This window comes from Ambystoma mexicanum, chromosome 7q, assembly GCF_040938575.1.
Source record: "Ambystoma mexicanum isolate Mex_15411 chromosome 7q, UKY_AmexF1_1, whole genome shotgun sequence".
Lineage (NCBI taxonomy): Eukaryota > Metazoa > Chordata > Amphibia > Caudata > Ambystomatidae > Ambystoma > Ambystoma mexicanum.
Window position 1 is genome coordinate 552,467,582 of NC_090941.1, and position 18,867 is coordinate 552,486,448.

General features: G+C 48.0%; 1 protein-coding gene across 3 annotated transcripts in view; it reads right to left on the bottom strand.

The window, feature by feature from the left end:
* Positions 1 to 18,867, bottom strand: part of DGKH (diacylglycerol kinase eta) — a 1,951,678-nt gene that overhangs the window by 281,415 nt on the left and 1,651,396 nt on the right. For all 3 annotated transcript variants that reach the window (XM_069640477.1, XM_069640476.1, XM_069640478.1), the window contains one exon: positions 10,086 to 10,220. In XM_069640477.1, coding sequence (XP_069496578.1) covers positions 10,086 to 10,220 — 135 coding nt within the window. The remainder of the gene's footprint in view (positions 1 to 10,085; positions 10,221 to 18,867) is intronic.

Here is an 18,867-nt window from a genome sequence, read left to right on the forward strand (position 1 = left end):
AGTGTTTGCGAGGGCTGTCCACTGCTCAGCTGAGCAGCAGAACAGCACTCGCAAAGCAGTTGAAAAATGCGCGCGTACCTGGTTTTTGTAGGGCCACTGGGATGGGGGCGGGGCTTGCCACTAGAAACAAGAGAGACCAGTATATTAATTTTAAAGCATTCCTTCCAAATGAACGATAGCAATTTATCAAGTCAATATTCAGCATACCAGGATCCAATGAAGTGAAGTCGCAGAGGAGGCTGCTTAGCAGTATTCAGCACTACATAGTAATTAAGGTGAGCAGCAGTGTGAGACGAGGGAAGGGCAAAGCGGTATCTCCAGTAAGGCAGAGCAGAACAGCACTCGCAAAGCACTCACACAATGCGCGCATGGTGATCTTTCAAACAGCTCCGTCCACCTGGCTAAACGGTTCCTCAATGAGCGTTGACATGCGCCAGGGAGGAGTGTGGCACCAGAGGACAGAGTATTGCTCTGACAATTGCTATGGAGAAAGGGGAAAAGAAACAATCCCGGGGAAGAGCGCATGGAATTACAAGGCCGGAGGCCTAACCCAGGAGCGCTGGTGAAAGCGGTCCGCTCCCGTCAATACGGAAAAGAGGACTGAGTAGTGGCACCGGGGGATGGAGTCAGGGGAGTGCATGCTCCCAGGGCCACGCCGCAGCACATCGAAATTTAAAAGGGAAGACCATTTCTTCTGGTGAAAAAGAGTTTGCCGTCGCTAGCGAGGGACGCCCATACAGTATGGAGGAAAGGGGTATGAAGGAACAAGTTACGTAACTGTTGTTCTCCAGCATGGGTTTGGCATGGATTCACATGCTCATGAATATTCCACGTCGTCAGGCTGGGAATCCTCGGTAAAGAAAAAATCAGTTTCAGTTTTGTTTCTGAACTGTCTTTCTACTAATAAGCAATCACTGGTCTCTGGGTCATACTGCCACCAGCCAATGACTGCCCTCTATCTAAGCCCCTCCTCTGGCAGCCATCTTCAGATTTGGTAGCACGTAAAGTGGCAGTAGGACCAAGTGAAGAGCCGCAGAGGGGTTGGAGGGAGGGTTTGCAGGTGAATCCATGCCAGACCCATGCTGGAGAATAACAGTTACAGGTAAGTGACTTGTTCCTTCTCCAGCATGGGGTCTGGCATGGATTCACATGCTCATGAATACAAGAATACGTAGCAGTACACTCATGCACAACCACGGGAGGTGGCACAGCTCTACATTAAGCATTTCAACAACTCAACATTAAGCATCTCTTACCTCCTCACCAGGCTCACATTCAAGCGAACAGGTTGCGCAGCACTGTCTGACTCTAGACTCCTCCCTGGAATCCCAGTCGACGCAGTAGAATCTCGTGAAGGTGTGTCTATCTCAATGTTGCAGCCCTGCAGATGTCCAGCAGGGGCACACCAAACAGGAACACCGTGGTAGCAGCGATCGCTCTGGTTGAATGGGCTCTCGGATGGGCGGGCAACAGTCGGTTTGCCAACCGGTGACAGTGCATGATGCAGCCGGAGAGCCATCTCGAAATGGAAGCCTTCGAGAGGGGCTTCCCTTGGTTCACAGGTCCAAAGTTCACAAACAGCTGTGATGTCTTCCAAAGACTCTTTGTGCGGTCCACGTAGAACTTCAGCGCTCTAGCCACATCCAGTGAGTGCAAAGTCCTCTCAGCTGGGGACGAAGGCGACGGGAAGAAAATAGGTGACACCAAGGGCTCGTTGTGATGGAAGTCTGACGGCACCTTGGGCATGAAGGAGGGGCGCGTCCTCAGCACTACCCTCGTCTTGTGGAATGTCAGGTATGGAGGTTTACAGGAAAGGGCCTGGATCTCTCCCACTCGTGGTGCGGAGGTGATGGCCACAAAAAACGCTGTCTTACACAGTAGAAAGTTCAGCGGTGCCGAGTGCAAAGGCTCGAATGGGGGACCCATGAGCCTGGTCAGCACCACGTTGAGCTCCCATGCCGGGGCCGGGGCCTTCACCGGCGGGAACGAGCGGAACAGTCCTTTCATGAACTCCTTCCTGAGACCACGACTGCCCCTCTGGTGTAGCGGGAGATAGCCGCCAGGTGGATCTTGATGGAGGCATGCGTCAGCCCCGCCTTGGCCAGCGGTAGCACTTGAGGGGCTGTAATCCGTAGAGGGCTGATCTTCTGTGCACGGCACCAGACAGAGAACCTCTTCCACTTATGTCCATAGAACTTAAGAATCGAGGACGCCCTAGCCTTTGTAAGTACCTCCTTGCAGTCCGCCGGGATATCGTAGTCTCCGAACTCTAGTTCTGCAGTAGCCAGGCCTGCAGGTTCAGCGATCCCAGGTCGTGGTGTAGGATGGCGCCTCCTTCCCTGGCGAGAAGATCCGCATCCGCCTGCATTTTAACTGGTGGGGACACTGACAAGTCCAGAAGGTCAGGGAACCATATCTGCCTCGGCGAAGCCGGTGCGACGAGGATCATCCTGCAACGGGACCGTCTGAGTTGATTGATGAGTCGCAGAAGCAATGGCAATGCTTACAGGAACAGGCCGTCCCAGGGGAAGGAGAATGCATCGACCATGCTACGCGGCTGGGGAAACCTGCTGGCGAACCTCCGGTACTTGGTGTTTGCCGCCGTCGCGAACAGGTCGATCTGGGGACTGCCCCGTTGTCGGAATAGGAGGTTCACTTGATCCTCCAAAGCTCCCACTCTTGGCAAGAGCGCAGCTCCCTGCTGAGTGAGTCGGCAACAGTGTTTTTCACTCCTGCCAGATGAAAAGGTACCAGGAACATCCCCTGGGCGACGGCCCAGTGCCACAGATCCTGCGCTTCCTTGAATAGGGCTGGGGATCTGCTGCCCCCCTGCTTCCGATGTAGAAAATTGTGGTGGTGTTGTCAGTGAAGAGCCATACCACTTTGCCCTTGAAGGACGGAAGGAAAGACCTGAGGGCCCAGAACACAGCCAAAGGCCTCTTGCGTGGAGATCTCCGGTGTGCGCACCCCATCCCTCCAGGGAGGCTTCCGTCGTCATAGTCTCCTGATGCGCTCGGGTCTGGAAGTCCATGCCCGCCGCGAGGTGCACGCGGGAGCCCCACCACCGGATTACTTGACGGAACGTCTCGTTGAGCGAGATCTCGTCTTTGAAGCTGGCCACCGCTTGCATCCAACGGGCGTCAAGGAACTCCTGCAGTGGCCGCATCCACAACCTGCATAGACGCACTAGGTAGATGCACAATGACATCATGCCGAGCAGCGACTTGATGGACCTCACCCTGGCCACTTCCATTGTCCAACGCCATTGTACCTTGCCCAGGATGGCCTTCGTCCTTTCCTCCTACGGTGAAGCCAACCGCGCCACTGTGTCGAGTCTGGCTCCCAGGAACTGGGTGTCTTGCGACAGTACCAAGTGGGATTTCGCAAAGTTGATCGAGAATCCCAGACCTGTGAGCAAGCGGACGGTCTTCGCTGTGTGATCGACGGCAAGTTCTCTTGACTTTGCTCGGATGAGCCAATCGTCTAGGTAGGGGTATACATGGATCCCCTGCAGGCGCAACCGCGCCACCACCGGTGCCAGGCACTTGGTGAAGACCCTCGGCGCCGACTTCAACCCGAAGACAGGGCCTTGAACTGGTAGTATCGACCTTGGACCACGAACCGTAGGAGCTTTCAAATGTCCTTTGTGTATGGGGATGTGGAAGTAGGAATCCTCCAAGTCCAGTAATGACAGGAAGTCACCCCCCTCCAGCTGTCCCAGCACGTGCTGAAGAGTGACCATCTGGAACTTCTGGGACTTGATGTATTTGTTGAGGAGACGAAAGTCTGGGATGGTCCGCCGGTCTTCTTTTGGACGAGGAAGTACCGCGAGTATACTCCAGAGCCCTGGAGCCTCTTCGGGACGAGTTCTAGCGCCCCCTTTTTTAGCATTCCTCATACCTCCAGAAGCAGCTGTGGCACGTGGTTTTCCTTCCTGGCCACGGGTAGTAGACGGGGGGCACTTTCTTTGGAACTCAGTGTGTGCCCGTGGGCCAGGGCATCTAGCACCCAACGGTCGGTGGAGATGGACTCCCACACACTGACTAAATTCGTCAGTCGGCCTCCCACCTCGGGTGGGGGCCCGACATCACAGCCTGTTCAGTCTTGCTTCGCTGAGGCCTTGCCACATTGGCCTCCTTGGTGACGACGATGGTGTCCTCCGGCCTTGCTGCGGCCTCTGTAGGCTTCCTGCGACGAGGAGCGGGCAGCCTGGCTGTACGACGCGGAACTGCCGCCAAATCTTTTGGAGGCACCTTGAGACTTGCCTCCGGAGGTTCGAAAGGACGGCTGTCGATGGAGAGAACCCAAGGCCCGGGCCGTCTTGGTGTCCGCCTTGATGGCCTGCAGTGACTCGTCCACTGCCTTGCTGCGGCCTCTGTAGGCTTCCTGCGACGAGGAGCGGGCAGCCTGGCTGTACGACGCGGAACTGCCGCCAAATCTTTTGGAGGCACCTTGAGACTTGCCTCCGGAGGTTCGAAAGGACGGCTGTCGATGGAGAGAACCCAAGGCCCGGGCCGTCTTGGTGTCCGCCTTGATGGCCTGCAGTGACTCGTCCACTGCCTTGCCGAACAGGTTGTTCCCGTCGAAGGACATGTCCAGTACCCTGGTCTGTACATGCTGATGGAAATCTTTGGCCTTGAGCCAACCACGCCAGCGAAGGCAAATGCTGTTGCCCATCTGGTGAAAGCCGGTGTCGGCGATGTCCATGGCCACTCTGATGGCGTGGTCCGAAGCCACCTCGTCTTCCTGCAGGGTTTCAAGCGCTTCCGCCTTCTTGTCGTCTGGCAGGATGTCCAGGAGGGGAGTGATCTTGAACCACAGCTCCCTGTCGTAGCGTGCCACGATCGCGAGGGCGTTGGCCGCTTTGATGGTCATCGCTACCGACGAGATGACCCGTCGTCCCATGGCGTCCAGCTTCTTCCCCTCGCCGTCTGGTGGGTAAGTGGAAGTTGATGCCGTCGGCCCTGCCGATTTCTTCTTGGCCACCAGAGAGACCACCGAATCCGGGGACGGCTGTGCTCTGAGGCAGATAGGGGCGGAGTATGGGACCCGGTACTACTTCTCGAACCGGTCCCTCTTCGCAGGAGCTGTGGACGGGTTCTTCAGCAGTGCCAGTCCTTTGTCCCAGATGTCGTCCGGTAACGGGACTGAGAGGACGGTCTTCCTCTTGGCCTCCCGTCGTTGGAAGAGGAAACCTTCCTTCTGCTCTTCGGGGCATAGGTCGAAAAGCTCCGATGCCCTGGCGATCATGGCGTGAAAGGAGCCAATTTCGTCGGCAGGGGAGGCCCGGGCAGGGGGTGATGGGAGATCCATCCCGTTGTTACTCACCACCACCGTCATCATCCATCCCTGTCGTCGCTGTCTCCGTTCCCGTCTCATCCCTCGGTGAAGGGGATGGAGGTGAAGGATGGAAAGGGGGGGAGGTAGGATGGATTTGCCTCTGCTTGTTCGGTGGGCTCTCCGATGGTCCAGGCACCGCTGGATTGTCCGTTGGGGGTAAGGGCATCCTTGTCCTCATCTCCGTACACAGGGTCTGCAAAGCCATCAAGATTGCACCTGAATTATCCTGTGGCGTAGGCATCGGTTGCGATGGGAGCGCCGGCTGGGGCACGGATTCCTCCGTTTCCTCCACGGGCCGCGGCTCTTCATCCGCTCCACCGTTGCTCTCCATGTCTGCCTCGTCGGGATCCCTCCCATAGGACCGGACTTGCTCGAACTTCTTGTCCAGGATCTTTTTGACGCCAGCCAGCTCATCCTCGGAGGTGGTATCTGGGTCCGTTATCTCTAGCGTGCCCCCCCTCTTTCTCGAACCACGGTTTCACATGGGTCTTGTCGATAGGCTGGAAAGATGATTCCCTCTGGGGTGGCAGGGAAACTCTAGGCCCGGAAGTCGTCTCCACTGGGGTAGCCTCTACAGGCTTCAGCAGGGCCGCCACGACTCCTTCCATAGAGGCCTTCGCCGGGTGAATCAGGGCCGTCTGAGGCCTTCACCTTAGGGGGAGGGTCAGCGCCTCGCTCCCCTTTGCTTTCTTCATCGGGATCGACCGGGGCTTCTCCGGAAGCTTACCCAGGTTCTTAGACTTCCTTTTCCCCGAGCCAGAGCGTTGGCTCGTGGATGATGGCATCTGAGACGTTGCGCCCTGCCTGGCAGCCAACAAGCCCGAACCAACGGTGCTCCCGGTGCCCGCGGACTTACGGTGCTTTGCTTTTTGTTGGGCCCCCGTTGCCGGAGCACCCTCAAAGGTCTTAGAAGACCGCTCGGACTTCTTCTCACCTGCTGCTGGGCTCTTCCCCTCCAGCCAGTTGGTGAGTCGAATACGATGGTCCTTCATTGTCCAGACGGACATGTTCTTACAGAACGCACAGTCCTCCTCCACGTGCGACTTGTCGGCGTGAAGGCACCGGGAGTGCTCATCTTCCTTGAAGACATTCTGTAGTCCACATCCTGGGCAGTTCCTGAACAGTTTGGATCCAGTAGGTGTCGAATTTCCTTTGTCCTGGGCGATGTCCGAATCGGGGTAGGCCTCAAAGGTCTTCTGGAATCCTCCAAGAAGTGTAATTCGACGTAAATCCACCGTTGAGGGGCGTAGAAAATTCCAAAACGGGCCCCCGTTGATCGGAAGAACAATCGGTGGAGCTTGAGGCTCGAATAGACCGAAAAAATAAGAGTAAACTCTTTGAAAAAACGCAATATGCAGTAAAAGCTTGAGAGCTACAGCACGAGGACTCCCAACACTTGAACGTGTGGTAAAAATCTGAAGATGGCTGCCAGAGGAGGGGCTTACGTAGAGGGCAGGCATTGGCTGGGGGCCGTATGACCCAGAGACCAGTGATTGGTTATTAGTAGAAAGACAGTTCAGAAACGAAACTGAAACTGATTTTTTCTTTACCGAGGATTCCCAGCCTGATGACAGGGAATATTTAGGAGCACGTGAATCCATGCCAGACCCCAAGCTGGAGAACATTACATGTTATTTGGTGCTATTGAAATCCTGTATAAGTTGTAGCATATTTCATCTATATTGATAATTATATGGATTGTTTTATAGTTCACAATATTTGTACTGTTATTTGTATTATTGTTGCATATTCTAATGATTTCATGTTTTTTTCCCCTGAAATTAAGGTTTAACTGACTGGCTCATCTGGTACTTATTGATGCATAATTGCTGCAATATCATATGGCGGCGGCAAAGGAGGGAAACGCTGATGCAGACTCAGCGACTTAACAGTTCAGTTAATATAGTCATATTCATCATCAATAAACTTTATTCAGCGTAATAGCTATAAAGTGTACAGCACAAAGATAAAATACAACAATAAAACGTATTAAAGTATTAGAATTATTAAAATACAGCCAGGTAAAAATCTATCACATAGCAAAAAGGTTTACACAAATTAAAGTGAAAAGTATAAGAATAAAAAAGAAAGCACAGTTAACATAACCTAAGTTCGATTGGGAGAATAGAATCGCAGCCCCATTTGTTCTTAGTAAAATCAATAATAAATGTTCATAAACAGAGTTAAGGCAATTCAAAATTGGTTTTCCTCATTAAATAGCATTTCTGTCTTTGGAGCCAGGATCTATGGACATATTGGGCTACACAGCTTATGGGTCTGGGTTTCCCTTACGTAAAACAAGTGCCTCATTAATTGAGTGAACACCAGCCTCCCTGAGCAGCGGGCACAGGTATTTCACTCTCAAAGTTCTTGAGGCATCGCACAGAAACAAAAAGTGGGCCGTTGTTTCTTCACCCTGAGCGCATGCAGGGCAAATCTTCAACCACCCCCCTGGCCCATTGATGTGTTAGGGAGGCTGTCTGCAAAGCCCCAATCCTCAGACTGGCAATGAGTGATCTTGCATATGAGGGTGTTAGGTAATTAAGATATTTCTCCAGGCCAAAGTCCGATTTACAGCCCAGGTAGTCCGATCCAAGATACAGTCATATTGTTGCAATCTAAAAGAACTATGGCTTCATCAGGAGACCAGCTGTGGCAACTCCCTGACCTAACCTTTCTCTGCCTTTCCTTCCCTTGCATGTGCCCTCACTGCAAACCCCTTTCGCTATATCTAACGCTACCCTTAATATGTTATCATTACAATTGTATCCCATTTTATATAATTCAACTTCCGTGTAATATTGCCAAACTGTGTTTGGTTACTTTCCAGCCACGTTTGTTGTTTAGAAAACAAAAACTATGCATTTATTTATTGGCTTGTACAGTGCAGCGCTCACTCTAAGGTATCTTGGCCCTAAGAAATCTTTGTCATTTCTATAAAAACTTTCTTTCATCATAATTATTGTTTATTGTAACTTTCAATATATGCTTTTGTTGTACAGTTGATTTACTTTGTATAGCAGTTTGACGAAACCACTCCATAAATCTAATAAAAATATAAATATATGTGTTGAGATTAAAGTATTCACAAAATATACATTTCATGATCACATGTGTATGCATATTGTGCTAGATGTCACAGTAGTTGAGAGCCGCGGTTTAGATTTGACAGTGGCGGAGGACATCAGAATACAGGTGAGCTGATTTCAAACTGTAATAGTCAATCCAAATAAAACTGAATTCGCTGAATGCCATTCAAAGGCACTTAGAGTGACAGTATTCCTTGAAAAATAAGATAATTTAAGTAGCAAGGAATTCAAGTGCCTTTTCACCACAGACACCTTGCACCTCTTTGCCCACAGGGTATACATATTAACAGAAAAATGGCAGCTATAGGAAAAGCCAGCACTTGTATCATGCAAGCTTTGGAGAGAACATTAAGATATTTGTTTTCTGAACGAATTCAAGGAATAATTGCGGTGGAAAGGAGAGGCAAAGCTCATTGGTAGATACCTGCGCAGTCCAATGGTGGAGCCCCCTTTCTGACCAGTGGTGAAATGAGGCCTAAACCTTTCATGGATTAAGGGTTCTACAGCACGAGAGATTACTTTCGAAATTAGTGAGTTTCTATCTAAGTTGCAGACTGATGCCAACCAAAAATAAATGTACTAGAAATGTAATCACTCACAGGCCTGGCTGTCAATGTGTACACAATATCAAAAGTGTCATGTCCCCATGATGCCTGTTAGCTACCAGATCAGAGTTAGAGAAGTCCACATAAGAATCCTTATCTTCGTCCCATAGCAATAAAAACAGGTCATGTTTCTGAATCCATCAAAGGGATTAGGATAGTACGATAATTCCCAGGAAAAACCACTAGAAATAGCCACTGCAAAATTATTAAAACATCTGCACTCCATGGAGCCCCACAATCTATGAGCTACTAGCCCAACAAGACAATGTTTCTGTGCTTTAACTTCTATAAAAACGGACAAATAAAATCATGTCTTCCTTCCCTCCAACAACAATACTATGCTATGTATGAAATATCAAGCTCAACGTTGGCACCCTCCCGTTGTAAAGCCCCCGCTGCAATTGAGCTAGGTTTGCGCCATGAGCAATAAAATACACTAAACAAACTAAAAGTACCGATATCTGACAAAAGGGACACACTCCCCTTTCTCAAGTCATCATCAAAACTTAAATCCTTTCAGGATCCATGGCAGATCTGAGCTGTGAATGCCCGGATACATTTCATTCAATACACCAGAAAAATAAAAACAAGGAGCGATGAGCGCCCTTGTGCTATAGCACCGTAAGTATCTGAATGCCCACTTGGTCTCTTCCGCCTTTCCTGATTAGAGTGAAGTAAAAGACCTAACAAGTGGGCAGATGCTAAATAATCAAACTGATAGATCCAACAAGAATAGCATTGTAAACGTCTGCAGACACAAATCATAACATGAAAAAAGGAACGGTACTGTTATTATCCTCTTACCTGTATCGCTTCCTGCCTTGCACTAAATGTTATCTTGACAATGAAAACGATATTACTACAATTACATTTGTTAAAAGAAGGGCCATGCCAATTGGGGCACTGGATTTAGCGCATTCAGAGAAATATTTTTTAACACCTTGCAAGAGAATCCTCAATGCCCCCTGTGAATTACTCACTTATTTTAATAACTAAACAGCATATGCATGCAATCAAACATGAATTTGTGACATTGCAGCCTTTAACTTACTCTGTCGCGTGTCAGCATTTGGGCTCTGTTTTTATGTACAATTTTAATCACCCCAGGGGGCTGGATCCAAGCCTCTCCATCTACTTGCACTGGCACACCTTCATCGCCAAGTATGGTGATCTTCACTGACCGACACTGCAATGGGTGAATAGACACATGACTAGTAGCACCATATTTTAGTGTAGATATTTTCTTTTTGTTACAGTAATGTTCCGAGATGTTTGTAAAAACATGTGCCGGTTACTATGCTTAGCCATAATGCATCACTTCAAGGCAGTGGAAAAAGTCTTTAAACATGTAACCTTCATATCTAACATTACAACTGTGATACCAGAGCTTGGAGTTATTTTTTCACTCCAAAGATAAACAGTAGCCATAATGTAACACTGTGCAACCATGACATATTGTTATGGCTGGCTCAACCACGCATTCAATAAACACTCGAGAGACCAGGACGCACGTCTTCCTTCTTTATTTCCCTACTCCAAACTAACTTCCACCTCCTGTCTAGTCCCCTTCCCTTTCCCTCCCCCCGTGCCCTTGCTTGCTGCGAGGTCCTCTCCTTCGTAAAGGAGCACCGTCCAATAGCCCACAGCATCCCCCTCTTGCTTACCACAAGGGTTCGTGGGTTACATTTGTTCGATGTGGCGCGGGGGCCTGCGGATGGTGCGTTGTGGCTTGCTCCGCCATGATCTCTTCTTGTTCTCCTTCGATGGATGTCTCCTCTTCTGCATCCTCTTGGAAGAGTTTGCGAAAGAACGAAGCGTTACGGGTTATTTCTCCATCATCTCCGATGGCTGTGACCATTGGCCCCTTGACCTCGGTGACCACGAGTGGCTCAGATCTGTATATTGTGTCTGTTTTCCTTTGTTGTCTTTGGCGGATAAGTACAACCTCGCCCACAGGGAGTTGTGGTTCTTCCGCTTTAAGCTTGTGGTCCGTCCATTCTTTGGATTTCTTTCTTTTCATGGTCTCTCACTCCCCGATTTCGTCGTCTTCCGCTGGGGGTAATCTTCCAGTTACGGAAGTCGGGTCCGTCTTATCATAGGTTTGGTAGGTGTGCATCTTGTCGTCTCATGCGGCTTGTTCCGGTAGCTCGTCAACAGTTGGGAGATGGCTTGGGGCATGGACATTAGGTCTGCTGCTGCTTTTTGACGTGTGCTTTTTATCGTGGCCATGAATCGCTCCACCATGTCGTTGGCCTGCGGCAATAAGGGGTTGATCCTGATGGGTCGTACCTCCTACTGGGCGCTGACTGTGGCGGTGTATTGCTCTCCCCCGAAAAGTGCACGGAACAACCATAAATCACCAATGCAATTATAGAGCAAATACTTTGAACAATAGACAGACAGACACAATAACTCACAACCACGCACTCTTTAGAAGATAATCAGCTCTTTACGGCTATTTACTCAAAGCTTACAAGTACATAGAAATAACTCATAAAAATAACAAGGACATAGATCACAGAAGAAGTCAAAAAGAAATACATCACTGTGAGCGTAACAGGATTCCTCATCTCGTCCAGAAGCGGCTGGAAGACCCCGGGAACAGCCAGGCCGAGAGCACCACAGCTCACAGGAAGGCCGGAGGTAAGCGTCCTTTCTCCGGCTGAAGTCTCACCTGATCACCTCCGGGCTTCCGCATATATACACACTCCACAAAGGGGAGTTAATTCTCGAACATTCTGGAAATTGCACTTGCGCAGTTGAGGAACAGCCGTCGGTCGCCAACTCGGTAAATCGAGAGCTTCCCCCCAAGAAGCGCAGTGCCTCCCTTCTCTAAAAACACGCTCCATGGAGAACAGTAGCAAACCATAACAAAGTGAGCTTTCCCAGCAGAAATGTCCTTGACCGCATACCGGGTTTGAAAAAGCATGTTTGTCTCAGCACTGTGAATCTAACACTCAGCAAAATGTGTGCAGCATTTCACTGCGGTATGAAGTAAATATCCATCATGGCTCCGAGTGCTCCCAGAATGCATTGCGCACCAGCACCATTTTAGATCAAGCATAACAATTCCAGCCTTGGATATTTACCTTCCATAACCTGGTGGCACACGAACCGGTCTCTGAAACCTACGAAATGTTAAAACTAAATTGGGAATACATTGAATGCAACAACAACAAGCAATTATGATTGATAATATAATAAAAATGCAAGCAAGAATGTAACGTAGTGTACCACCAATATCGGGTAGCCATGAAAATAACCAATCCCACCAATTTCTATTACGATCTTCAGACACTTGAGAAATGAGATCCCTCAAACCTCAAATATGACTTTCAATAGATCGTGAATGGTCACTTAAATTGAAACAACACATACCTTCAAATGCGTCACACCCTAAATTATGTTTTAGCAATAGATAATCAACAGCAGCTCTGTTCTGCAAAGTTGCTTTTCTAATAACTTGACTATCAAGGAGTAATTCTTCTAAAGCCTGCGAGGTATGATTAAGGCTTTTAACTACTAAACATGCTAATTTCATCAAAGATTTGTAACCTCCAGCAGCTAAACCCAAGACTCCCACTAATGAAAGGGTTAATGCTAGAACCTCAGCTTCTGATAACAAATGTACATGTGAATCACAGTCAGGAGATAGACCTACGGATTCAAAAGTTGACATTTTACCTCGAGTTATCGCTGGGTGTAAAGGAAACATCATTAGTCCTAATCGAGTTAAAGCACATGGACCTCCAGAAATGTTAGCTGGAATATAAGTATATGTAATGTTACCACATGAAAAGAGCCATCCTGTTGGAAGTTTCACATGATTCAAATGACTAGCAGTTACCACTGTATGATTGCAGGACATAGTGTTATTTACACTCGTACATTTGCGTGACATTTGCGAACACGGTCGCCTCTCGAACATAGTATGATTGCACTGATTGGTCAACTCTATTTGTCGGCATTTGCCAATTTCTTGTGCCTTGCAGGTCATAATATAACACACATCACCTTGAGTTATATTGTAAGTAATAACACGTGTCAAATTTCTCCATTTCCTGTCAGTCTCTTGGCAGAACCGACAGTACTCGTAAACTGAAAAAGATTGTCTAATGTCTGAGTCTTGAACTAAAGAATCATTGTGTGTGACGCCAAAGATATGCTTTAAAACCGGAACAGGCGTTGGCACCACTACTAAACACGTAGTCAAAGCTTCAGCATTGGGCACATCAGTAAGACAAAAGTGTGATATGTTCAGTACTTGCTGTGCCAGATATATCCACATATTCTCCTCTTGGGTAATCATAGGAGAGTGTTTCCGTCTTCCTACAAACGACTCTTGCACGCCTGGCATCAAGGTTGTTTTCACTTGCTCCTGATGTGTTTGTCGCATTTCACAAATCCATGTCTTCGGTCTGGCTGGCTTTTCGGCACTGGCATAAGGTTGCTTGGGGACAACATTATTCATCATTATCAGAATCCCCTTGATCACTGGCACAGATGTGACATTTTTCGTTGGTAGTAGCAGACTGTTTAACTCTCCCAAATGGAGTCCACTTAGTGTCACAGTTACACCAACCAGACACAGGATCTACAAAGCAAACCCAGAAAAGAGATCAGTGTTGCACATCACTCTCTCAGGTAACATTTGTCTGCGGGTACATATTGCCATTTCTTTCTACCAGGTTCCATAACTAAAACTACTTGATCTTTGCCTGATGCAATGACATCTGCGGGCACTGGTGGGCCACTTGGCTTTTCCACCCACACCTTTGCACCCGGTACCATACTGTCTGAAGAGCCAAAACCGCGATCCCCACGGCTAGTTAACACTGTAGGAGGCTCCCCTTTCTTACTCATGGACAACTTAATGGGAATGACTATCAATTGGGCTACTCGATCACCCTTGTGGATTGATAACAATTGATCCCCACTATTCATTAGGATTACTTTAATCTCACCCTGGTAATCAGCATCAATAACCCCTCCCAACACTTGAACTCCTTTCAATGCTAGGCCAGATCTAGGGGCAATCCATCCCATATCCTCTGGGGGAATCTGTACTCCAATTCCTGTTTCAATTACAACTATTCCTCTTGGATCTAATCTGATTTCTTCATGGGAATGCAAGTCTACCCCTGCTGTCTCTGGAGTTGCTCGATAGGGAGCTAAAGAACCTGGAGTAATTTCCCAGTATAATAGTGTGTCTCTGACTGAATTGGGTTGAACCTGTAAAGTAGGAGTCATTAATCGCATCAAAGGAGTTTCATGTTCATACACAGGCCTATTGTTTAACACTTGCACCGCATCAAACACAAAATCACGCCAGCCTGCCAAACTGGCGTCTCCAGATTTGCGCAACTGTTCTTTCAGTAACCCATTCATTCGTTCAATTAACCCTGCCGCAGCTGAATGGTAGGGCACGTGATAGATCCACTCAATGCTCTTTTCCTGACAAAATTCTTGGATTAATTTGCCTTTGAAATGTGACCCATTGTCACTTTGAATCTGCAAAGGCACTCCATAATGTAATATGATCTGATCTAACAACCTGATGGTGTTCAATTGGGTTGCACGTTTGCACGGCAAAACCATCAAATATCCCGAATATGTATCCACAATAGTGCATGCATACTGACAACCTCTGCTGATTGGCATGGGACCGATATAATCAATCTGCCAAATTTGACCTGGTAATTTTCCTCTTCTCAATGTGCCTCGAACAATTTGATGTATAGGTCTATGTAATTGGTGTTGGCACACAGGACATTGCAAAATGATTGTTTTCACTACTTCTAAAGGAAGACTGATGCCTCGAGCTTGTGCCCACCTGATAGTAACCTTTTCTCCAAGGTGCCCACATTTCTGATGGGCCCATTTGGCGAAACCCTCCATATCGTCTTCCCGAGCCTCTGCATCCACTGAGGAAATCTTGGTGTGTTCTTCTGCAACAGAATTAAACCAACATGCTAATGAATCTGTGGCACAATGCGCGTCCACATGATATACAGTGACTTCACTTTTAACAACATTTGTGCAATATCTTGCCACAGTTCCTTTCCCCACAACTCTTTTGAATGAATCTTCCATCCATTCTTTTGCCAAGTTGGCAACCACACTGCCAATCCATTCGCCACTGACCATGAATCTGTGTACACAACACTGACCAGGGGTCTCTTGTTTCAATGCTTGGTAAACTGCGTAAAGTTCTGCGAACTGACTGCTCTTTCCTTTCCCTGTCGTGGTCAACATCTTTTTTGTTTTGGGATTGTACGATACTGCTTTCCAGTACCGCTCAGTTCCCACATATCGAGCTGAACCATCCGTGAACCAAGCATGCTCTGTTTGCTCCACGGTCAAATCACTGTAAGGTACTCCCCATTTCACAAGAGACTCACGTTATTCAGGCACTTCCGGTGGTATATAATCTGAGGGCGGTATGTTGGCTACTTGCTCATGTAGTTTTGCTACTCCACCCTTTCCTGATTTAGCTCAGTCTTCAATATACCATTTCCACTAAATTATACTGGCTTCTTGAGCATGTCCTATTCGATGCATTTTAGGAGAGCTCAGTACCCATTGCATGATTGGTATTTCTGGTCTCATGAATACATCGTGGCCCACCGTCATCTGCTCGGTATCAACAAGAGCCCAATAACATGCCAGCAATTGCTTCTCAAACAGGGTATATGAGATACCAGCGTCGGGCAACTTACGACTACAAAACCCTAATGGCACACGTTTCCTGTCTTGTTTTTGCCACACACTCCAGTTAGCATAATTGTCTTGCACAGAAACAGTTAATTCCACTTCGCCTTCCTTCAAGGGCCATAAATCAAGCACCTGCTGCGTCTTTCGCCATATCAAAGGCTTTCTGCTGCTCTTCCCCCCACTGAAACTCATGTTTCTTTCGTGTCACCTTGTAGAGGGGGGGCCAATAGCTGCCCTAAATGTGGAATGTGCTGTCTCCAAAACCCAAACAGTCCTATAAACTGCTGATTTTGCTTTTTGTTCATTGGAGTGGTGAATTCAAGTATTTTCTGTCGAGCTTTTGGCACCATTTCTCGATGCCCATGATGCCACTGAAGTCCTAGGAATATCACTGTTTCAGCTGGACCTTGAATTTTACTCGGATTAATCTCCCACCCTTCCTTTTTCAATCCTTCCATAAGGACATCTAACTGACTTTGCACACTGTGCTCGTCCTTGCCCTGGATCAAAATATCATCAATGTAATGAGAGATTTGTATGTCAGGTTTACACGGTATCTTGTCTAAGTGCTCTGCCACCAGCCGGTGACAGATAGTCGGGCTGTGCATGTACCCCGTAGGTAGCCTTGTGAAAGTGTACTGCCGTCCACTCCACGAAAATGCAAACTGTTCTCGACACTCGTCAGCAATTGGCACAGAGAAAAATGCATTAGCTAAATCGATCACTGCATACCAAGTCCCCTCGAACTTTTGGACATTTTCAATCAAGGTAATAGCATCTGGGACTGCGGGCACTAAGGGAGGAGTGTGTTTATTCAATTCCCTGTAATCCACAGTCATCCTCCACGACCCATCTCCCTTTTTAATAGGCCAGAGAGGATTGTTCCATGAGGTGGTAATAGGGCGTAATACACCCGCCTCCACGTACTCTTTAAGGGTGTCTGACATTTCCTTGTGCCCCCCAGGAATGCGGTATTGTTTCATTGCTACCCACTTGGTTGCCACTGGCACTTGCACTGGGGGTATCTTTAATTTGCCTACGGTAATGGGTGTACAGATTAATGCACTCACCCCAAACTGGTAGGTTTTACCGCCAAGTCCCAAGGTTAGCCCCTCCAAAATGTCAAAGCCAATTATGTATTCAGGTATTGGGACAAACAACACTTGGTATTTCTGCCTCTTTAAATTGCCTATTTTCATTTCCACTCTCGTTTGTACTGCGGGGGTCTCCTTTCCCCCTAAGCCTGTAATAGTAAACTGTTTTCCTTTAAATCGTGTTGGATTACCATGAATCAAAGAGGCCTCCGCCCCGGTGTCTATCAATGCACGCACCCCTTGTGTATTTCCTGGCCCCCAAAAAATGTTCACATCAACATGAAGCCGCCTATCCACTTTTATGCGGGCAGACGCTGCCGGAGCTTGGCCGAAACCCTAGTCAAACTTCGAATGAGTGTGACTCGATTCCGCCTCTAGCATCGCACTCACCACCTTTCTCAAATCAGCGTATGTTGGCTGGTACGGGGAAGGTGTCCCCATAGACCCTATGTCTTGTTCTTCCGCAGGGGGATCAGAAGGTGAGATGTCCCCCTGTGGCGTAGTGACTACTTGTTTCTTAACCAGTTTATAGCGCTCTTTGACTGAAAGTACTTGTTTTTTTGTATAATTCATACATTACTTTTGTCTCAATGCCATCAATTTCTTCGTGTGCACACCATCTTTTAACAAAGGCAAAAACATGTCTTTTCGGGACACTCGGGAGTCTCTGCTATCTTGCCGCCTGCCTTCGGTTCTCCTCTCACTACGCCCCTCTCTCTCTCTCGGGGCTTGTTATCACTCTTATCTCACTCTCCAAAATCTGCAAGTTGCCGAATGGCATCTGCTACCTCATCGTAGCCTTGCCCGTCATACCTACGAGCAAAGTCATAATGACATTTTTGTATGCGGGTGGCGCAGTTCTAATCGCCATGTTTTGAGTTGAAACTGAGAGCGACACTACTCCCATATGATCAGGAGCATCTATGTGAATCGCCTCTTTCATAGCATGCTCTCCGACTCTCTGAATTGCTTCTCTCAACGTATACCACTTCGTTTCTTCACTAGGCCAATCTGTGGTAATAGGGTATTTATGGTTACATGCTTGGGCTACCAGGTGCAACAAAGACACCTGCGTATCTTGACCATTTGCGTCAGGGGGCGGTCCTGCTCTTAAGACCTCCTGTACATTGGTGTAAATTGACAGGGGTAAAAAACGCAGTGAATCCGTAGAATCTACCAACAACCCTGCAGCACCCCCATCTAGTAACCTCACCATCCATGTCAATAAAGCTTCCCCTGATTTTTGCCTCAAACGGGTAATAATTTCCCCAACCTCCTGTTGTGTGTAATCCTCAAAAGTGGTTAAATCCACCATACCACCACCAGGATTCTGCGGGTGTGGTCCGGCTCGCCGTCTTCTAACAGGCTTAGCCGTCAATGTTTTCTGTTTCGCCTCTGGTTTGGGGTCAGACTCATCTGCAGAACTACTTTCTAGACTGGTCGAATCACAAATATCACCAACCCACTTATCCGGATCTCAGTCTACGCAAGCGGTAGCGATTACAGTTGCCACCTTTCTTTTGTTGACCCCTCCCCGTCTTTTCCTATATACAGGGCTACTCTGACTGCTGCCCTCTCGGCCACCGCCTCCTTGTGTCGGCCTTATCTTTAAACAGTTTCATTTGAATCTGCTGCATTAACGCAGTCTGCCGTTCTGCAGCTAGCTCTCTCTCCAATCGCAAGACCTCATTTTTCATTTCCCCCTCCCCACGCCTGAGCCAATTTATCAAATGGACTCTTAGTCCAGCCTGGAATAACAACATCAAAACAGTCACTGCCAGCGGTAACGTTCTTCTTCTTGAACAAACTACTCATTATCGCAAACAAAGCAAAACCTTGTTGAACCTATATATTTTCTTCTCCACACTGCAATTACTCCCACATGCACTCAACACACTTACAAAAGCGAGGAAAAAAAAACTTCACTATTCAAAAACTTCACTTACACGACAACCAAATCCTATCTACGTTTCAACAGACTCTTCAATACTCGTAACAACTCATCACGAGTATCCTGTTCGTGAT